Here is a 23,635-nt window from a genome sequence, read left to right as displayed (position 1 = left end):
GATTGAATCTGTTCTCTCATGCAGCTTTAATAAGTATGCCAAGATGAAGCCACGAGAGTGCAGAAAGCAGAACAGTTTCCCCTACTCCTCCAGAAGTACTATCCGTAAAGGTTGAAGAGTTTCCTTCTACATGTACAATTGTATTTCCACTACCTCAAGAATCACCTCGAGATGCTCGCACAATCAATTATGATATGTTGGCAGAGTTTTGTGTGACGGATATCATGAGTGAAAAAATGGCTTGGTTTGATTAGGTAAGGCATACTGTATTTTTATTCACTTTTTAAAATGCAGCCACATTGCAGTGGCTAGCAGAATGATTGGCAGTACTGTACTTGAGTTTGCCTTAATAAAGGTAAAATTATATTTTAAATTTATGACGGTACTATATTCTTGTCCTGATTTTGAGTTAGCGTATGTGCGTATGTGTGCATGCGTGCGTGGGTGCATTCTATGGTTGCATATGATGATGGGTGGATACTGCATGTAGTAGATAAGAGTACAGTGTTCATGTAAAGGCACAATGAATTTTACAAACTTGCCTTAGATTTGAAAATATGGTCACCTATCCTTTTCCCTAAAAAAACAAACTAAATCTATTGAACAGGACGACCAAAGTGAATCATACGAGGGACAGTCAACACAAATTACAACAAATGAATCTCAAGAAAGTGACTAATAGTCGATATTTATTTGGCGCCTTGTAATCGTTATGAAAGGACCAAGACAAGTAGGATATTTTTCATTAGCCCATGATTGTCAAGATGGCACTATAGCTGTACATGTATAGCCATCTTGTCTAGGACCATTTCACATCAGGAAAAAAAAAATGATTATTGGAATAAGAATCCGCAATATGTACTTCATGCATTTTGTGTGCTACATGTAACTGAAAAACCTTTTCCCCCGTGGGCCAGGACAAGTGGGATATCTTTCGGTAGCTATAAAGCTATTATGTACAAGTCAGGATGGCACCATTAACATTCAGGCCCAGGCCGTTTTACACTGGCAAACTAAAGGGCATTCACACTGGAACATTTCTCCAATAGTGAAAGGAAGATCCTGAATGAGGTTCATCTGATTGGGGATTTCATAGAAATATGTTCTTCTTTCACAATCACGAAAATTAATGTGTACCTTCGCCTTCCACTTTCGCCTCCCACTGGTGGCTTCTTCAGACTGCGTCGTAGATGGCGGTATGACGCTGGACGTGATAGAATGGGATTTATACATGTGAGAGAATAATACTCAGTAATTGGCCCGAGTTTCTGTTCATTGTGTTAGCGGTTTTCTTGATGTGAATTGAACATATTTCTCGTCAAAGGAAGAGTATGACGAAGGGAATCATTGTACTTTTAATGTGAATAACCATCAACTCTAACTGGGCCGGGACAGGTGGAGCATTTTTCGTTAGCCGAGCTACAAATGTATTACTTGTCGAAATATTACCATTGTTATCTTTGTCCAAGCCGTTCCACATTGGAAAAATTAGGCAATCGTGAAATATCATTCTACAATAGAATAGAGTTCAGATTTAAAATTACTTTACATCTCAAACATAACTACATCTGCAATGACAACTTGTATAAACAACCATAAATGACATAAAAGATACGTTTAAAGGAAGACACACAAAGTGGAAATTGTTAGAGATGGGAGTGGGGGTCACACTGAAAAGCTGAGTTTGTAGATAGTGGGTCCTTCCAATTGCCATAACACGTATCAAAATAAGATGCGTATTCTTGGAGGATACAATATTCACAATTCACGACAAACCGTCGTATTCACCAAGTGTAACAAAAAGAACTCCAAATGTATTGAAATATTTTGGAGTTTACAATTGCAGCGGCAGTTATATAACAATTGTGTGCGATCAAATTAACTTCCAGACTCAGCTAGGACAAGTGAGGTATATTTCGTTGGCACATACTGGTCTAGACCAAAAGACTAGTCTGTATTTATCGTCAAAAAAGATATAAAACTCCTCCAAACAGAGGTGTGATGGATTTTTCTGTCTAATACCCGTCATAAGAGATGGCGATGATGCTATTCAGGCTTCTCCCGTTATAACGAAGTCCTCGGGGCCGGCTGTCTTCCTTCGTCATATCGGAAATATCGTTCTAACCGAAGGGGGTTTTGCACCATAAACTTTAAAGATGATAATTTTGGGACCTGAATTTTTACTTTGTTGTAACGAAATTTCGTTATATCATAATCGTGTAAGTTGTAACGGCCGGAGCGCCCTGTACTGGCCCAGTCTGTTTAACAATGCCAACTTAAAGGTCATTCGCACTAGTCGAAACCCAGGAAACTTCAGTCGAACATAACTCGGCATGAAGAAATTGTTATGATATAATGCAGGCTCCTAAATGAAGTGGAATTTTATTTTTGATTTCGTTAGCACGGCTAGTCATTGTTAAGATACCGTAACTGACATCCTTACCCAGCCTGTTTTACCCTGGAAGACAGGAAAACTAGCGATAGCGAGTTGTGAGACCTAATTCGTGCTAGTGTATAGCTAGCACTTCCGTAGGATACCCCCGAAAACCGCGCGACCCGAGAAAAAACAAAACAGAGTTTAGTAAAATATATGAGCGAGTGGGCGTGGTCTATAGCGTGTGTGTGTGTGTGTGTGTTTCCCCGCAGTCACAGGAACTGCGCCTTCCCTCGGTCTGTGTGATTTAAAGGGACTACGCTATTATAACAGGCTAGACGGACGGTGGTAAGTTACGGATTCGGATACTGGGAAACTGCAGGGTAAGTGACGGTGACACTGTACTGAATGAATGATAGTGACTTCATACTTGCATCAGCCACTCAACTGTCGACATGCTGTCATCATAATGTGATTAGTTTGCTTGATGGTATGGCATAAATTGGATTTTGACTAGAGGTCTAAGCCACAGTATATATATATATATATATATAAGGGTGTGTGTGTGTGTAGAATTTTATCCCAAAACGAGCTAAATCCATTCTTGTCGAGATGTTTGTGATCAAAGCTGCTAAAAACAATCAAGAAAATCATAACCTCTACTGAGAACATGTATTCCATGTTAATATGTTTACAGGTGATCGAGGTATTACTCAAAAGGTTTAATTTTGCTCTATCTGATGAAGGGCTCCCCCAGCTTTGTCTAAAGGGGGATAATATATGTGTGATACATATATGACGCATTAATTTTGTGCATGTGTTGTAGCTGAAAATACCTGCAGGCCTATAGCCCACACTGCACCAGTTTTCATAGCATAGATTCCTCGTTTCCCCCTCTCCCAAAAAATAAATAAATAAATAACTAAATAACCTTTTCCGCCTATGTTTTTGTGTTGTCAAAATCACCCTTTTCTTTAAAAGTTATTTTCTGTAAAAGAAAAAAAGGAATTCTGTCTTTCCTTTTTTCCTATTATTATGTTCTATAGATCATTCATCGGAAGGACTCAAGACATTGGAAATGGAATAGTGTGGGCCTAACATGCAGCCAGCCATCGCTACCCACGGGGGTGCCTCGGCCATCCCAGACGAGGTGAAGGAAGCCCGTTCCCAGGGGGTCCAGCGAGCTGCGAGGGCGGGCTACTGTGTCCTGAGGGAGGGAGGTACAGCTCTAGATGCTGTGGAGGCTGCCATTAGAGTGATGGAAGATGACCCGGTCTTTGATGCAGGTGTGACAAGATAACCCCTAATAATGATGTTGCTACCAACATTGTATCAAGTACCACGTGAGAAGGCCTACTAACAACACGTAATTAAAGGGGAAATTCCCAACCAGTTAGAAGTACGTTAGTCTGAAACGAAAGAGTTACTGTATTATAACAACAGTAAAAAAGAAAAAAATGATCAAAATTGGAAGAAAGATACGGAAGCTATAAGATTGTGAAGTTTGACTAATAAAAAAAAATCAGTTCTTAAACAGTTGACATATAGATATGCAAGTGAGTGGACTAATGATGTCATCACCTCGCAAGTTTCCATCGATCGCGTACAAAAACTGAAGAAAATTCAATTCATAATGCTTTTTAGGTGTAAAACATAAACGTTATTCTTGGCTTAATAACTTCAAAATAACCGTATAAACACCGTAACAGCCCGACGTGTAGACACCCTCGAGCTTGTGAGATGACGAGAGGACATCATTCACTTCACACTGGTCCCTGTTTCCACGCTATACTCCATTTGGGACACTTGACTTGACGTTAATTGCTGCATCGAGTTTCGAAGTTCATTTGCTTGGTGTCTTTCACCACCGACGTCGTTGTGGCCTTCCCGTCACTGCTCCGTCCAGTTGACTCCTTTCCCGTGATCGCCGATCGTGCGTGCCTTCCTGATGCGCATCTTCGTAATCGTCTTCCCTGCGCTTGTCCGTCACACTGATCCTTTACATTTTGGAAGCATCGACATATCTGTATACAACGTCATGTTGTTTGGTTTCATTAGGCTGGCGTCACACTGTTCCGAAATTGAGCAAAGATTGACACACGATAAGGGAAATGTTCAAATTCGGCTCTGGTGGCATAAACTTCGAGTCATTCGTGAGAGTATCCTATCAAGCCATTGTAGGACCGCCGATGGAGTTTCTCAGGATCCGGCAGCGACTTCGTGAGCGGCGGCAAAATCTTTGGCAAGCCAAAAATCAGCCCGAAGATCTCCCGAAGGTTCATTTATAACAAGGATTCACATCTTCGTGAAGCCTTCTAGTGTGGTTCGGGTGTTATCGTAAAACCTTCTGTAGGTATCGTATTTGCTTCAGCTGTTGATTGGCGGCTTTTAATCGAGTTCGGGGCCAACTTCGTGCGAAATTGAAAAGTCCACATTCTTATGGCCATCTTGTATCAATTTCGGGAACTAAACAGTGAGACGCCACCCTTTCTGGAGGCATCACACATTGTCCCGAAGTTGAGCAAAGATGGACACATAAAGGAAATGTTTAAATTCGACCCTGATGGTGATACAAACTTCAGGTTATTCGTGAGGACATCTTAAGTCGTATAACCGCCGTCGGAGTTTCTTAGGCTGTTAAAAAAGGAACGTACTTGCTTTGGCTATATTGATAAGCTTTTTACCACGTTCGGGGCCAACAACACGTGAATCGAAAATTCCATATTCGTATGGCCATGCTGTGCCAATTTCGGGACAGTGTGACGCCAGCCTACACGATTGCGTCGCTAGATTATGACAACGGACATGGTTTTGTATAGTGGTATTGCTGTTCATTATGAATCAATCCTCTTTTATTGTGTGTAGCTTTAATGATATTAAGTCCATGTACGCAGATGCATGTTACAACTTTGCAGAGTATTGTTATTCATGCTGATGCTGACGCCACATTTACAAAGCCCTAAATAACAGAAAAAGCACGAAGAATGTTCGATCGTGTTGTGGTGTTATTCTGCGTTGGTATTCTAGCTGTGTTCAAATTCCAGTAACCTTACATTAAAGATTGAATTCAGGAGACACAATTTGTCATTTTCCCTCCGTTTTCCATGATAGTACGCAAATCGTGGGTATACCATTTTCGAACATTTCTCACTTTTATACAACGTTACACGTCCACACACACCTCCTTTTAATTTAAACTTCCCAACAATTTATTTAGTTTTCGACGAAGAAAAGAGCGGCAACTGCTAACTTCTCTGGGTTATTTTCGCATAGTTATACTCTAGTCAAAATGTTCCAACATCAATGAAATACAATAGTTTTAATCGGACTACAGATTTAAGGAAAATATTGAAATTATCACAGTATGTTCCAATACTGAAATGTCAGATTGCATCTGTGATTATACTAAATCACAATTTTGTGGGAAAAAGCAATAGTTTTAAGTTGGTTTAATTGAACTTCTGATTGGGTAAACTTTCTGCAGGAAAAAGATAGTGACTGAAGTGCTTGTATTGTTCGTGAAGTTGCCTCTATATTATACCATTTCATGGATCGTTCGGGTGAGTTGTGGTCACAGAGGGATTATAAGTAGCTTTTGAACATGTACCGGTATTAAGAAAAATCTGATCCTCATGATCATTACTGACCCTCCTCCGCCTTTTGTCTGTCCGCTCTCCTCTGCCTTTTGTCTGTCCACCCTCCTGCTCGCTCTAATCCCCCTCCCTTTACCTGTTGGGCTCCTTGCCCATGACTTCCCACCCTCTCCTTTGTTTTCTTTGTTTTGTGTACCCAGCCTGTCCCTGTCTGTTCTTGTTGTGTGAAGTCCTTATATGTGATTGCTTTCCCTGCCTGTTTGTCATTTTGCCTCTGACGAAGATTCTGCTAGGATCGAAAGCTCAGGCCCCTTTTGACTCCATTTTACTTCATTGGCTCGCCTTCATTGGATAAGCAGTTTTCAGCAGCTTTTTTTTGCTACATTTAGTTCCTTTTCTGCTGTTGCATCACGCCCACGTGATCCTCCTTATCCTCTTTGTCTTCTCTGTTCTGTTTTAATTGTTTTATTGCTTTGTTCCAGTTCAGTCTCCTTCCTTGCCCTGTTTCCCTCCCACTTCTCGACTTGTAGTATCTTTGTTTCCACAGTGTTATATTTGTTTGTTTGTATCGTATTTGTTACTTTCTTTTCAGGTGTTTGTCTCCGTTCCTGGTACTTTTCTCTTCAGTTCCGTGCCTTTATCTCTGAGCTTGTCTCATTGCCCTTTATCATTTCTCTTCACTCACTTTTCTGCTTAGCACAGGTTGGCCTAGCTGTACATTGACCGACTGTACTTACCCTTTTCCCTTTGATTTATCCGCCTTACAGGTCAATCTTGCTCCCCTTTTTGAATTTCCCTCAATTCTGACAGGCTATGTATTTCTCCTTCCCTTGTTTGGCTATCATTGTTCTTCTCTGTCCCAATCTTACCATGGCTAACCATCTATCTCTTTTTCATCAACTGAGGAAAACCAAGCTCAAGGCCCTCAGATTCTCATTTCACCAGGATAATTACAGATTCTACTCCCTCAACCGCATGATACCCACAGGTCTCCAACTCCACTGCACTCCAGCTCTTGGAACACTCTCGCCTGAACTACGGAAACGCTGGAACCAGACTCTACATGGAGCTTCCATCCGTTTGATTAACATTCTCTCCGAACAGTGTGCTGCCTCTCTCACTTCCTTTTCAGCTGACATCGACAGACTGGAGACTGAACTTCGCTCTTGCTGCACCGACACCCAGTGGCTCAAATACAATGATGAAATTGAATCTTGTCTCTCAAAACATATGTCTGACCTCACTGCTCGCAGGAACAAGAAAATAGGCAACTTCACGAAGAAACGTCAAAGGTCCAACAGATTCAGGCGACACACCACATCCACTGATGCATCCTCCACTTCTGTCGTTAACCTCTCTTCTTCTCCCCTATCTCAAGCAGAAACGTCTCTTCTCACAAAAGGTCTCAAGTTTTGCCCCACTCCACCCAAGGTCGATCAGATAGCACTCAGCCAAGACCTCTCTACTTTCTACCGCAGGTTACGCCTCAAAGAGTTTTTTCTCGATGAACCCCCTTCTGCTCCTGAGCCCTTTCATCCTAAAAGCTCATGGATTCCCCCCAAGAACAGAGTTCCCTCCCTGGAAACGTACATCGAAGCTGTCTCATCTCAAGTCCACTCCGCAGATACGCTCGACATTGCATCACATGACAATCTCCCAAAGGAAGAACGCCAGGCTCTCTCATCTCTCAAAAACAGGCCTGACATCATCATCAAGCCCGCAGACAAAGGATCAGCTGTTGTAGTAATGGACCGCCAGCAGTACATCGATGAAGCCATGAAACATCTCCGCAATCCTTCCCACTACACACTTCTTGACTTTGATCCCACCGATAATTTCTCCCAACAGATCCAGTCGACACTCGATGACATGAAGGAACATGAACACCTCACCAAGAAGGCTCACAAATTTCTCTCCCCTGTTAATGCCAAACCTGCCCGATTCTATCTCCTCCCCAAGATCCACAAACCTGGCAATCCCGGTCGTCCCATCCTCTCTGGAAATGGTTCCCCAACAGAGAACATCTCCCTCTTTGTTGATCACCACATTAAACCTCTTGTCTCACTCGCACCCTCCTACATTCATGACACACCAGACTTTCTCAGGAAACTCGATGACATCAAGGACCAGATACCCGAGACAGCAATCATCGGTACTTTCGACGTCTCCTCTCTCTACACCAATATTCCCCACGATGAAGGTATTCTAGCCTCCTGTGAGGCTTTGACTTGCAGCGGCCATTCCAACCCCCCATATCTGACATCAAATCCCTCATGTCACATGTACTGACGAAAAACAACTTCACATTCATGGACAAGCACTACTTACAGGTATCTGGCACAGCTATGGGTACCAGGATGGCTCCCTCCTTCGCCTGTCTCTTCATGACCAAGCTAGAGCAGCAGATGTTAGATTCAGCCCCCTGTCGTCCATGGATCTGGTGGCGCTACATCGATGACATTTTCTTCATCTGGACCAGGGAGGAAGAAAGCCTCCATACTTTCATTGACCACATCAATTCTTTCCACAGAACCATCAAATTCACTTCTGATTTCTCCCAAGAAAAGACCAACTTCCTCGATGTCACCGTTAGGAAGGAGTCTAACCATGTCACCACCACTCTCTACACTAAACCCACAGACACCCATCAGTACCTCCACTCAGCCAGCTGCCACCCCCGCCACTGCAAAACCAGTATCCCTTACAGTCAAGCCCTCAGACTTCGCCGTATCTGCTCTGAGGATTCTGAGTTTTCTTTCCATGCCAGGAACCTGAAGAGACATCTCGCAGCCAGGGGCTATGGTACCAGGAGAATTCAACAAGCCATCAACAAAGTTCGTTCTCTCCCCAGATCTGAAGTTCTCAAACCGAAAACCAACAAGCAGGACATCACTGACAGAATACCCCTTGTGACCACTTTCCATCCCAATCTACCCTCTCTCCACAATATCCTTCGTGATAATCACCATATCCTTCACACCTCTGATCGTCTCTTACAGGCCGTCCCAGATACTCCCATCCTGGCATACCGACGCCCCCACAACCTTAAGGATCTCATCGTCCGTGCTGAAGTACCCTCCCTCACTGACAATTCTTCTCCTTTACAGCATGGCACATTCAAATGTCCAGCCAGTAGGTGCATCATTTGTAGCATACACATCCATGAGAGTGACTCTTTCACCAGCAACTCTACCGGCCTCTCTCACCACACAAAGGGAAACATCACTTGTACTACCACTAATGTTGTGTATCTCATCACTTGCAGAGTTTGTAGAATCCAGTATGTTGGGGAAACCAAGACTACACTCAAAAGACGCTTCTATGGACACAGATCTACTGTCAACACAGCCAAGCTCGACACTCCAGTGGGCCACCATTTCAATCTACCCGATCATTCCATCACTGATATGACTCTACAGGGCATTGAATCTTTAGGCACTCGTCCAGACACAGTCAGAACCAGCAGAGAGAAGCTCTGGATGAAACGACTTCACACCATCCAACCCCATGGCCTCAACATCCAGGAGGGAAATGACTAACCACCTTTATTTTTTCATTATTATTACCACCATTATTATTTTTCTCTTTTTCATTTTTTAATTTCATTTTGTTCTTTCATTGCGCTTTTTTCATTTGCAGATCCCTTTTTTCCCCAATTTATTCCTTCCTATAGCCCGAGTTTTTTTTTTTTTATACAGCCTTTTCCGCCTACACATACACACACTAGGTTTGTTTGTTTATACATACTTGTGCTTATTTTGCCCTGCCTGCTTATCTACATACATGTATACAGTTTTCACATGTGCTTTATTTTATTTCTTTTATCTATCTATCTGTATATATATATATATATATATATATATATATATATATTATTTTTTTCATTACTGTTATTCCATTGTCACTTTTGCCATTACTATATGTGTATATACTTTGATATGTTTGATTACTTCCTTTTGTTGCCTCCTCCTGGTACACCTTCAGGGCTCCCTGTTTGTTCAGCCCCCCCCCCCCCCTTCCCTTGCTGTTGCTTTTTTCACTCTTTCCCTTTCCATATCCTTCCTTATCTTCTTTGATGTTGCCTCCCTATTCATCCTTTCCTTCAATGGTTGCCTCCTTGATCCTCATGATCATTACTGACCCTCCTCCGCCTTTTGTCTGTCCGCTCTCCTCTGCCTTTTGTCTGTCCACCCTCCTGCTCGCTCTAATCCCCCTCCCTTTACCTGTTGGGCTCCTTGCCCATGACTTCCCACCCTCTCCTTTGTTTTCTTTGTTTTGTGTACCCAGCCTGTCCCTGTCTGTTCTTGTTGTGTGAAGTCCTTATATGTGATTGCTTTCCCTGCCTGTTTGTCATTTTGCCTCTGACGAAGATTCTGCTAGGATCGAAAGCTCAGGCCCCTTTTGACTCCATTTTACTTCATTGGCTCGCCTTCATTGGATAAGCAGTTTTCAGCAGCTTTTTTTTTGCTACAAGAAAAATCTATGCAGGTCTTTTGTGTTTTAGGGCCGTGCATGTTTTTATGTTCACAGGCTGGGTTGCATTTATTAAAAATAGAATGGACAACCTGAATGCTATCAAGTCAGTACATAGTAATTAACTTCTGTCTGTAGAATCCTTTGTTTCAAGTTGTGGACGGTTAGATTTTTTTTTAAAGGGGATGGGTAGTAACTGATCAGTGGGAATCAGTGGGAATGCTGGGGGATGATTGTTCCAATCCTTGTGGGATTCATTTAAGAGTACATTATATATCTATTGTTGTGCGATCTATTGTTGTGCGAAAATTATTTGCTTCAGAATGGTCTCACTATATTCAAGTAATGTGCAGTTTAATGTTTCCAGGTTAGCGTGCCTGTACAGTGACGGGGCGATCGTTAACGGCCCGTTAACGATCGCCCCGTCACTGTACAGGCATGTTAACCTGGAAACATTAAACTGCACATTACTTGAATATAGTGAGATTATGAAATCGTTCTGAAGCAAATAATTTTCACACAACAATAGATATAACATTATAATGTACTCTGAATCCCAAAAGGATTGGAACAATCATCCCCCAGCCATGCATTCCCACTGATTCCCACTGATCAGTTATTAGCCATCCCCTTTAAGGAATGAGGAGTCTGAAATTTGAGTTCAGGAAGTGCAAACATGGGATAGGTAGCTGTCATCCTGATAGGGGTCTATAATATACATTTTGGGTATCCAAGGTTGTTTTAATAGGCGTGAGGAAACTGTGAACTGAGTAAAGGAAAAACCCCTTGCGGTATATCACTTACACATCTATCCAGCAATTACTTCCTCCTAGGGGTTGGAGCGGATCTAAACTATGACGGTGAGGTCGAGTTGGATGCCATCATCATGGAAGGCAAAGAGCTAAGGTCAGGAGCAGTGACCTGTGTGCAGAACATCAAGAATCCTATCTCACTGGCCAGGAAGGTCATGGAAAGAGTAAGCTGTCTTCTTAGGAACCTTGTTCCCTCAAAAGCGATACAAAAAATTAAAGGCATGATTTACCATTTGCAGATAAAACAAAAACCCACCCTTAGCGCTTCAAAATAGTTCTAAAATGTGAGCTAGGGATAGAAACATTTAACCAATGTAAAAATTTGAACCAGAATAGTTGATGAGAAAAATAATGATATTTCCGTATTTTCTAGGCTTCATTGCAAAAAATTTTACATGGTAGGATGTTTTGTGATACAACTGACCTACACGTATGCATCAAAAGCAATATTTTGAACATTTTTTTAAAAAATCACTGCTCCCAAAGGTAGATAGGACCTTTAAAGGAACTCTTTGAATTTCCATGTAGCACACACGTAGTAGTCAGATTTATGAGAGAAATATATTCAATATATTTGCATATATTTTATATATATATATATATATATATATATATATATATATATTTCAATATAGTGGTGATAGTACTATGTGTTCAACTCTTTAAATAAAAGGCCGAATTTTCATAACCACAAATTGTAAGTGTGAAGACAACGACCGTGTCCCTCTGTGTCATTAATGGTAGTAACTTTTAAATGATTGTTTAAGAAGAGAAGAACATCATCCATTGTTAAGAATTCTTGTTCATTTTTTTTTCTTCAGACAGATCATCTGTTGCTTGCTGGAAAAGGTGCCAACCAATTCGCCAAGGAGATGGGAATTGATGAAGTAGATCCGAGCGAACTGGTGACTGAGATGGCGAGGAAAGAATGGGAGGAATATCGCGAATTCAACAAGAATGTTAAAGTTTCCTACACAAATAGGTTGGGAATACTTGTATCTCATTTTTCTTGTTGACTTTATCATACATCATGAATAAGTTGTAAAATTACATAGACTTGTTGAAGATTCAATTGAGTATGATAAAAAAGCACAATTAGTGCAGTTTATTAATCGAAATTGATTGCAGCGTGTTGGAAGAGTTAGTAATGAGTAGTTGTCTTTTGCAATCAGCGGAAGGTGTGCACCATTTACAGAGCAAATTTCTCTTTGGGTTTGTTGGACTTCAATTGAACTTCACTGAGAAGTGTGCTGTCTGCTAGGATCTTCCCGATGATAAAAGTCCAGATCGATGTGAATGTGTTTTCAGTTCTTCATCCGTGTGAGGCTTTGTTAAAACAGGAATTGCATCACTATAAACACACTTCACCAAATTCTTCAGCATTTCATGCTAAATCTATCCTCTTTCTCTTTTATACCGCCCGTGGTGCTTTTCCATCAAATGTATGTTGGTATCGTCAGTGTACGCGCACGTTGACCCTTGTGCTATTAGACCATGGACCTACAACAAAATTAATGTAGGTCCATGATCAGACAAAGTTTTTCTCTCATATAGCCTGAGTATTTTCCCTCACAGAGCAGACTTTGGTCACGAGCACGAGACGGTCGGATCAGTGGCTATTGACAAGTGGGGGAATGTGGCGTGTGGTACGTCAACAGGTGGTATTACAGGAAAGCTTGCTGGTCGCGTCGGAGACACACCCGTTATTGGTAAGTATTAACCTTAAACTATTCAAATACCACATTATGTGTGTGTTCATGTTGCACAGTTGCAACTTAGGTGCAGTGTGCAGTGCATAAAAGATTCAGAATTGTAGTCACAGAACGAGTTGATGCTAGATTTTACTATCTACTATTTTTATGTCAATAATGTTGCCATTAATCTCACTTTTTACAGTAAAAGTGTTGAGAAATATGCTGTCACTTGCCATACCAAGTATTTCATTTTGTAAATGGGCTTGTATGACGCTTTTGGAATTAATATTTAGATCCACTGTGATGGAATGAGGGTTGTTGTTTTTTTTTCAGGAGAAAAATTGATGGGAAATAATTTGGAGATGACAGTGTATTTGTGGCACGGGGGGGGGGGGGGGTCAGTCTACTTGCAAAATTCGTGGGAAAAAATATCAGCAAAGCAACAAGTACCGCGTATACAGTAGTGCAGTACATGTTCATTTGAAATATAATGTTCATGCTGTTGTTGCATTTTAATATATCTCGTCCTTTTGAATGTTTCTTGTGTGATTTTGGTTAATATTTTACAGGCAGTGGGGCCTACTGTGACAATGCATATGGCGCTGTATCGACAACTGGTCATGGTGAGGCTATCATGAAAGTCAACCTATCCAAGACAGTTCTCTCCTACATGGAGCATCAAGGTACGTCCATGTGTCAGAACTTTTAGCTTTGTCAGAAAAAAAAAAAGAGATGAGAATGTCGAGAGCAAAATATACCACAGGTTATAACGTTGTCCGTGGTGGAAACTTCTGAAGATTATTGATTAACTGCCTGATTAAAGTTTCGGATATGTTAATGTTGTAAACCATAGTAAAATTGTAAGCTAAACTTGCCAGTGGTATAGGAGTAGTATACAAACTAATGCAGAAAAGCATTTTTCAAACTATTGGGGCCTGAGAGGTAAAATGGATATGTGACCCGACGGAAGGGGGTGTTTATGTCCTTTAGTAATCAGTTCGCTTAATTTTTAAAGCAAACTTACTGTACTTTCCAATTTTCCTTCTTGTCATTTTCAGTATTAATGATGATCTTATAACCTGTAACATAATAGACCCTAACGCCTGGATGTAACCGAATTAATGAAACATGCCTTTTCTCAGAAAATATGTCGAAATTCAGGGTTAAAAGTTCCTGCATATGCATACTATGTGTCGAAAAAGTGAACTTCGATTAGAGGAGGTAGCTAAAGAGTGAGATTGAATTTCACTGATGTGTTAAACTCGGATTGATGCATTCACTGTATCCACGTATTTATCGTGAGGTCCTCGTTAGCACATCAACAACATTTAGCAGACTGAATTTCGTGCAGGGGTTATCTGCATGTTTGATAAAAATATTTGTAAGAGGGATTACAAAGGCTTTCTGATCAATGAATATGCATTTATGCAGTCAATTTCTATTTTCAGCTAAATCTGTGAAGATCCTTGAAGGAAAGAAGAAAAGTTTGCAATGTTGGTGCAGGTTCTGCCTGGGATCCCACATTTAGCAGCTGGTATTACACTCCATTTGTAGCACTGCTGGCAGTGAGAAACAGAGAGATGTTCTATGAAATACTGTTCTGTTGTATAACTCTGAGAGGGAAATTGTTTTCAAAGGCCAGGTCTGTAGAGGTCTGAAATATGGCAACACATCTCCAAAAGTCAGAGCGTGATTAGGACAGTGATTACAGTGATAATAGTTATGATATGTCTTTACGTCAGATGAGGCTAGGGCTTATGATGTGCGATAAGTTCAGATTCTGAACGTTTTTGATTGGGTTTTATCCTCCCTGTATACCGCACACGGCAGTCTCGCACACAACGCCTGTGCTTTCTTTGCCGCTTGGTGGCGATACCCCGAGAATTTTATTTTAATATTATTATTCTTTTTTTTTCGGGCGTGCAAATTCTCGGGGTGTCGCCACCAAGCGGCAAAGCAAGCACAGGCGTTGTTTTTGAGACTGCCGTGGATAAAACCCAATCAAAAACGTTCAGAATCTGAAGTAATGATGTGCCAGCAATGTGAAATTGCTGTCATCTAAGAAATTCTCCTCACTCATTTTAAACATGACAGTTTTTAGGATACATTTTGACATGACACTACGTGAGCAAGATTGACGATGTTCTTTGGTGCAAAGTCAGGAAAACTTTGGAAATATTTTCCTGTTTTCCATGCAGGACTATCAGCCCAAGAAGCGGCAGACAAAGCGGTTGGCTTCATGCATCGACGGGTGGGTGGAGCAGGAGGGGCCATAGTGCTCAGTTCGTCGGGAGACCTTGCAAGAAGCTTCAGTTCGCAGCGTATGGCCTGGGCTTTCGCCAAGGACAACTCTGTGAGATATGGAGTGGATCCCGGAGACGATCACGATGGCGGGAAGATTGCCTGACATGGAAACCCGGCAGTTTTCATAATGTCTTGTCACTTCAGATAATTTGTAAAGATCTGAAATTGTAGTGGTTCTCATGGTGTCTTGCCATTTCAGTTTCGACTATGTGTAACTTTCAGTAACTTTCCATAACTTCTGTTTTACTTCTAGCTTTCAAATTGACTTTGTGTAAATTTTCGCTGCAACTGTTTTTTTTTTTTTGGGGGGGGGGGGGGGCGGGGTGGGGGGGGGGGAGGGGGGCTGAGTCAAGATGAACTCATTAGAAACATGAAAGACAGATCAGTTCCCCCTATTCTTTGGAAGTACTACCCCTCAGGGTGGTTGGATTTTCCTCACTATTTTCACCACCCCAAGAATACTCAGGAGACTTTCACGATTATGATAATATGTTGACAGAGTTATATGACAGATATCATGAACACAAATTGGTTTGGTTTGATCTGGTCAACCACAGTTTTATTCACTTTTTAACATGCAGTGCAACAACCCACTTTGTAGCGGCCATAGCAGTATGATTCGCAGTACTTGGTCAGTTGGTTAATGCATTGAATAAAGACAAATCTATATTTCATAACTTCTGCTTATATTCTTATCCTGATATTAGTGAGCTGTGTGTGTTTGTATATGCGTGTGCGTGTGTGTATGTGTGTGTGTGTGTATGTATGCGTGAATTGTGTATTTGTGTATGAGTGTTGTATACGCAGGAATAATGTAAATGCACTCCATATGAATTTTACACTCATAGTTTTGAAAATATCACCCTCACTCTCTTATCCTTAAAAACAACAAAAGCAGCAAACAAATAAGAACAAAACAACATGTATAAAAAGGAACATCGTGGGTAATTCTTAATAAGACAACGAATTATTCTAACAAAAAAACTTGACAAATAGTATTTACTGGGAGTCTTGTAGTTGTCTGTTCTAGTCAGGCAGTGTTGCAATATTAGATAACAGCAAACGTCTAGACACAAGATTCTTGTAAGAATAATCCAGCAATTACTGGATAACAGTGTCGTATAATACATAAAGAAGATACCCACTCATTTTTTTATCTCGCTATGATATTGTCAGCTGTGTTTTTTTTTTTTGACTTTGTCAGCTCTATGAGGGACTGAGAGGAAGAAGTCCTTGTTTGCAAAATCTTCTTCGAAAATAAAATCAAAATACTTCTTGTTTGTCTTTTTTTCAGTCCACTCATGCAAACACCACTCGCTATGAACTACAGTATTTTGTCGAATACATGAAGTAATGCCTGTTATATTGTTGCCTTCGAGGAAGTATGTTATGTCATGGATTATCTTTGAATGGAAAAATACTGGATTAAAGATTTAAAGCAACTTACAAATTTTACGATTTTCTCCATGTCGCCCTTTCGAAGACAAAATGCAAATAGAAACAGCGCCCCCACGTGCTTGGTCCTCTCTCTCTCTCTCTCTCTCTCTCTCTTTTCAAACTCTGGGACTTCTAGGGCACTGATGCATCAGAAATATTGAAAATCGTCCCTCCGGCATTGGACAAAATACATATCAGTTCAATTTGATTGCAATCATTTTCATTTTCGTTTGACTTTTGGAGTTTCCACAACAGAATATTTTGTTAATTTTACTGTGAAAGTGAATGGGAATGATGTAGGCCTATATTGCTCGAAGGTGCATGAAACTATAGGCCTATGTAAACAAGACTTAAAGAATGTAGTGTGGGGGAATCATAGAACATGATAACATTCAATCATCACAAACATCGCACTGTACGTCTATATCACAAAGTCTAGGCCTCGGTCGGTCCATCTGTGTCTTTATACTTTGGTGGATCCAGGCAAGGATGCACCCACTTGTCGCGATAGGCAGGTGGCCACTATACACAGGGTCTTTAACAGGGTTTTTCTCTCGGGGATTTTTCAATGGCCGCTATAGACAGGTGGCCGCTAAGGCAGGTTTGACTGTATGATATAGAGATATCGTATGACAGCTCACTTAAGATACGATGTGAACATGAATATCGTGAAGGCCCTATTATGTATCGCTCTGACAGCAAGCATAAAGAGCAGTAATCACTAGCTGGCGATCTTTATGTATGAACGAATTTTCGAGCAGAGGTGTTTAGGCTATTGACACGCCAGAGATTCATGGACTGGAAAATCGCAGTTTCCATTCTATTGTGTTATCAACTTATGAAGTGTCAACTTCCGCTTTGGAATCATCATAGTATATACTTTATATGCTGTCTTCTTCGCACAAAGCTGTGTCCTTCATATAGCATGCACAGTTGTCAAATATCCTTGCCCCCCCCCCCCATGCTTTTGCTTATAAGTTCCTATGTCACGTTCAATGAAGCTCCTGTGAAAACGAATAATTACTCCGATTAAAGGGTATATGTCATACTACTTACTTGTATGTATCGATATGTATCAATGAGTTATCAACCGGAATATGAGATTCCGCTTTTGTTGTTGTTGTTCAAAGCTATGATATTCCAATGAAGGTTATAATGATCGTTCATATAATGGTTATCAATATTTATACATGTTGATCATCAGAACATACTTCCAAAGTCCATCACTGACCGCCTGGGAATGTGCTGTATATACCCTTGTTATAACATGTTATAACATCGTCGTATAACATACAGTATCAACAGTAGTGCTTCACAAAAACATTCTGTAACTAATGGCAGTGATACGACCTATTATAGGCATCGTCTTTGAGTGATATGTTTATTACCATAGTGCTACATTATAACTCCGTGTTGTTACGAAAACACGAGAATAGTATATTTATACTAATGTTCACAGAAAGCGGGGCGTGTGTGTTATTATATGGGTTATGAGTTCATTCCCACGAAAGGCTGAGCATACACTGCTTGTTGACTCCACAAGTCACATGACTCTCGGCTAATATTGATAATAATTATGATCACCGCGATAAGCGTCTGTCATCGTTTCAGAAGGGTCGTATTAAAACCAATAGCAATAATATAACATTTACCCATATGAGAAAGAACGCGATAAGAATGAAGAATTGTAGTATCAGGTCATAGACCACAATCAGCAAGAGCTTTTATCTATTCGAAAGATCGAAATTAGTAGGCGCCTATGTAGAACTGCATTAGGATATCCATATACAATATCAAAGAGTTAACATGACTGTACTGTCTTCTACACACAATTATCATCAGCGACCAAAGTATATTAGGAGAGTTAAAGTAAATCATTCTGAACCATGATCATAACGTCATACCTGTTTATAAAAGTCCATAATTTGCACAATGTTAGTGTTTACTTAATGATAATTTCACGATCAGTAGGCCTATAACTCTGTTATGGGAACTATACTTTTACCAATATTATGTACCTTGATGGCAAACAAACACAGTATTAAAATTGATGCAGAATTTGACTTTGAAATTAAATATTAACACAGGCGCTGTACTGATGTTTGACAATAATTATCTTGAACATGTCTGCGCGTTGAACCTTAATAGGTGTGTACAGTTCTGGTAGAGGTGAGGATTTAGCTTTTAACGTTTTGCGAGATATTCAGAAACCTCTCTATGAGATGTCAAAGAGCATGCAGTTCTAAGGGGTGTCAAAAGTTTATTCGACAAAAATCGGTTTTGAAATGGCTGAGATATCCAAAAACAAGGTGAAACAAAGTTGTGGCATGTCGTCTTTTATGATTAGCACTTTTTTGGATATCTCAGCCACTTGAAAACCAATTTTCATCAAATAAACGTTGAATCCTTTTAGAATTACATGCTCTTTCATATTTCATAAGAGGCTTTTCATTATCTCACTTAGGAATGTTCAAAACATGAATCCCCACCTTAACCAGTACTGCCTCCAGTCCCTTTAATATGCTTGTATCTTTTTAAGCGAGATGGAAATATTTTACTGGACAGAACAATTTGAGGGAATAGTTTCCCATCTGCGAAACTTCAATAAAACAAGTCAGATCACAATGTAAAACAATGTTCATAATAATATGGTTACAAAACGATAATATCATCTTCAAAATATGACATTTTACTCAGTGATATTGCTTACCTTGAAAGATGTGGGACAGACAAATACAGTTTAATAAAAACAATGGATGAATTCCAGTAATGATGCTTTCGTTCCCTGTCGATTAACCATGGCACAGTTTGAACTGAACTCGATAATACATGTTTATTTTGTACATTAAACATTACGCTCACAACCTTTAGCTCAATTGAAAATTCAGCAAAGATTTCCCCCCTTTTACCAAACGTTATTGAAACAAAATATTGAGTAACTCTTGGAAAAAAGAAAGAAAACAGATACACTTTGTTGACTTTTGTTGACAAAAAAAAAAAATTGTAAGGGTGTATAATAGTGTTTACTACCATGTCAATATTTGCTGAAACACTTGACGAGATAGACACGTCGCGTGGATTTTAGAATATAATATCTTTATGGCAATTTCTCCGCCAGTGTGGGGACCCCGGAACAGCCATTATAAGCTACGAAGAGATTTTTAAATTCAAACACCACAGACATCGGTGGCCTTTCACCTATCTCTATATCGTTATTCTATTGCATGATTCATTTCATGCAAAACATATCCTTCCTGCTTCAAGGACAGAAATTCACAAAGGCCTCCCTTCGCGACAAAATGCGTGGTGAAAGAAAGAGCGCACACCGTTCGTCTGGTGGTTGTTTCCTCAGCCGGCGGCGCGTGATAGCGTTGGAAAACACACTGTTACTCGATCGTCGGGTTATTTTCACGGCACTTCCGTGTTGAGAGCTCTGTTTACCTGCACACAAGCCAAGCATGTTCACTCGCTCTGTCCACGCACATGAGCGGTCAGGCTGTAAACTGAGTTGGCCAGAGTATGTCCGGGTCCTATCTCTGTAAATCGTTACCTACCGTTCAGTGGCATTCACTTTAGAGCGACGTGCTCAGAGCAAGGGGAACTACCCTTCGATTCTTGGACCCATCAACGGAGCTTTAACACCCTTTGGTATATATTTTGTTTGGCGTAAAACTTGTCCTGCGAACACAGCGGAAAGGAGAAACATACATCAGAATTTCGTTTGTTCTTGGATAATATATCCCTCTCAAGGGAAATTGTATCATGTGACTCGAAACAAAGAAGAAGAGGAAGAAGAAGATGATGATGATTGCAACCAGTGGATTATCATGAGAAGCGGACAACGTTAACGGCTAAAGGCTTTTGCGTCCCACCCTTCTTGCTTACAGATCACCACGGTATATTGAATAGCCTCGACTCTTCATCGCCAGAACCTTCGAGCTCGCAAAAATCTGGTATCGAATATCGAATGTCTTTTAATTGTCATCACTGTTTGAACCACCTGACTTCACTATGTCTTCAAGTTTCTTCAGCAACAATTGTGACGATCATGAAGTTGTGCACCGAGCAACCCTCTAAGTGGCAAATAAATTACCATAGGAAACTTATTTGGCTAATTTGCACACCGAGCCGAACCGTGTGGACAGTGGTGGACAGAGTCGTTAGATGCGCCTCAGTATGAGCTGCTTTAATAGAGAATTGTTGGACGGTAAAATTCTCATTCTCTCCTAAAATACTCTGGTTTCATGTGTCTCTATTGAAATTAGCAGACGACAAGAAGTTAGCTGCGATAAGAGCATACCCTTTACAGCCAGTGGGTGGTTTGCTGCTTACTATAGCTGACCATGGCTGAAGACAATAACCCTCGCCACTCGAAGGCCATAGGTCTGCGGGTGCTCCCGGGAAACGATGTCTGCTCCGATTGCACTCCCTGCCACTGTCAAAAGTGTGCCATGGAAGGTGAGATGGATTTCAGCATGTTTCTCTCTGACTTTCTAGTTATTCGTGTGAATGTATTTAATAACATAATGTAAAACTTATATTCTCTCTATTCTGTGGGCCTGCGTGGGGTGATAATGAGTCGGTGATATGCGTCGCTAAAACTTTTCTTGTACCCACATGAATATTCATTGAAAGGAAGGTGGTGTTATATGCATCGTATCAGGACAATTACCCCGGTAAATTGATAAGGTTAGAGTAAAGATTAGGGTTAGGGTAGGTTAAGGGTTGGAGTTAGGGTTAGAATTAGGATTCGGGATTAGGATTAGGCTTAGGGTCAGGGGAAGTTTCTGGGGTAATTGTCTAGTGGTAATTGTCCTAGAACCGTTGACATGCCAAAAAGGAGCACTTTTTTGTCCATAAACTCAGAGAAACAAAATCAGTAGATTCATAGAAGAATTGAATTAAAGCAGAAACATTACAAGAAATTTAGGATCATTTGACTTGTATGATGACACACATGACCGACAAGTTTTTCGTTAATACCTCCGTAGATTATAGTCTTCATGTTCTCATGCTTGTTCCTCCGTTTGTGTGAACTCTTCCTTGTGCATATGTTGCTATAGTTCTTTTTAAACTATCTTTTCAAAGCCCTGCTCATGCATGCACACGAACATCCTTCTTAGGAAGTACCATTTCTCCTTTAAAACACAGCGGAAAGACATAATACGTGATACATGATACCAAATAAACGATCGAGCGCGCCAAGTTCACATGACGAAAGAAATTCACACAATATTTTTCCTCAACCGCTTTAGACTGCACACTGAGCATCGAAACAAAAAAAAAAAAATCGTAATACTATATCTATGAGAAGTTGGTGAAATCGTTTGTGCTCTGTTCCTTTGATTTCAACGAGCCCATTCTATACCATTGTGTGTTTTTAAGGTTGATTTGCTTCGTAGGGGTCTCCCCTACAATTTATGCATGTGTATGTTCATTCAAGCAGAATCTAAAGGACCCGCCCACTCAAATACATGCTGACTTGTGATGATTCCCAAAGCCTGGTCATCACCTATATGGCCAAATGAATATCTATACGTGCCATATATATATATATATATATATATATATATATATATATATGTATATTGCTGTTTTCTTCAGATTACTTGAATTCGCCCACAACAAAGCTTCCTACCAAGATTAAGTCGATTGCATCATTATGTCAATCACTGTCAAATTACTATTAAACTCAGCATGACTAACAAACGACACTGGAATGCACCATCCCTATAAACTATAAAGCACAACTTGCCTGTTTCCATAATTAACCAATGATTAGGATTGACAAACTACATTTCATAATTATGGAAACATGAAGTTATGCTCCGTCTAGGGGAAGGTACATTCCAATGTCTTTAATTAGGCCTAATCTGCTCTTGAGCTAGAAGTGATTGACAGATGATGTCATAAACAGAATCATGGTTTGGAAGATTTTTGTCGTTGTTGCAGTGTGTGAGGTGATTTTTTTTTTCTGAAGAAATAGAGCAGAAATATAGCATTTGTCTTATATAGTTACTTCAAACGCTATATTCAAACGGAGCTTCGTTTCTGTAACTTTTATCGTTGCGCAAAGAAATTTAATGTTTTGTACAGACATAACATATACATAATTCTAAAACCGACCAAATGATTGATTCACGAGGTGAATTACCTGAAAGCAAGAAAAAAAAAACACACCAAAACATCTTAAACCCAAATGGTTTAAAGAGAAGTTTGCAATGGTTTTCACACACTTATCATAATGTCTGCACCAATTTGACGACCACTTATTCCTGGTTTCGTTTTCGCTTTGGGCCCCACGTTTTGAATGCAAATGGCAAAAAGCACCAAGAGGCGTGGCTCCTTCACCACTTTGTGAAAAGCTACGAAAAGCTCTTATAGCTATATGATATGTGCGGTAGTGTTGCTTGGGTCAAAGCTACCAGTGGCTTCTATTATCATGACTTCTATTCTTTCTGGTGTTGAAAATTATGTCAAAAAATTCAAAATCGATTATAACTTTTAGTTTAATTTTTTTTTTTCCGGGGGGGGGGGGGGGGGGCGTTGGGGTAGCCCGGGTTAGGGTGGTAGAGAAGCACTATGCATATATACGAGTACCTTCTATTTGATACTTACCATGGGCGTTTGAATTGATACACTCATGACATGCCTGAATACTGCCTCCCCCCTTCCTCAAAAATGACAGAGAAAACGAATTCGCCACGAAAGTCACTCAATCTTTTGACACCGGAACAATCATCTATGGGTGCCACTGTGGTACAGCTAACACTGTGCATGGCTTTATGAGAGTCATTCACCACCTTGAAAACACTGGTATACCCCTCGTCTGGGACCCCCATACTAATTACTGTAATGAGAAATAAGCTTGAGATGATCTGCATGCCCGATTTGCGTTGCTCGGTAACAAATATTGCAACACCTTAAGCAATGCAGAGGTGCTCATGA

The 23,635-nt window shown here is 40.4% G+C and overlaps 2 protein-coding genes and 1 pseudogene across 2 annotated transcripts in view; all 3 read left to right on the top strand.

Moving 5' to 3' along the window:
• Positions 1 to 3,473: 3,473 nt before the first annotated feature.
• On the top strand, positions 3,474 to 15,353 carry LOC139723165 (isoaspartyl peptidase/L-asparaginase-like). Its single transcript, XM_071634425.1, has 6 exons — positions 3,474 to 3,660; positions 11,274 to 11,416; positions 12,074 to 12,234; positions 12,828 to 12,961; positions 13,516 to 13,629; positions 15,145 to 15,353. The coding sequence occupies exons 1-6, from the start codon at positions 3,474 to 3,476 to the stop codon at positions 15,351 to 15,353; spliced, it is 948 nt and encodes a 315-aa protein (XP_071490526.1).
• On the top strand, positions 7,714 to 9,068 carry LOC139723137 (uncharacterized; annotated as a pseudogene).
• Positions 15,354 to 20,696: 5,343 nt separating the features above from the next.
• LOC139723163 (uncharacterized) overlaps positions 20,697 to 23,635 on the top strand; it is a 47,375-nt gene continuing 44,436 nt past the window's right edge. The window contains exon 1 of the mRNA XM_071634424.1: positions 20,697 to 21,145. Coding sequence (XP_071490525.1) covers positions 21,031 to 21,145 — 115 coding nt within the window. The 5' untranslated portion in view covers positions 20,697 to 21,030. The remainder of the gene's footprint in view (positions 21,146 to 23,635) is intronic.

This window comes from Diadema antillarum, unplaced genomic scaffold (assembly GCF_040938485.1).
Source record: "Diadema antillarum isolate AM-2024a unplaced genomic scaffold, OU_Dant_1.0 scf00000182, whole genome shotgun sequence".
Classification (NCBI taxonomy): Eukaryota; Metazoa; Echinodermata; class Echinoidea; order Diadematoida; family Diadematidae; genus Diadema; species Diadema antillarum.
The sequence above is the reverse complement of the archived record's forward strand: the minus strand, read 5'-3'. Positions and strand labels throughout refer to the sequence as shown.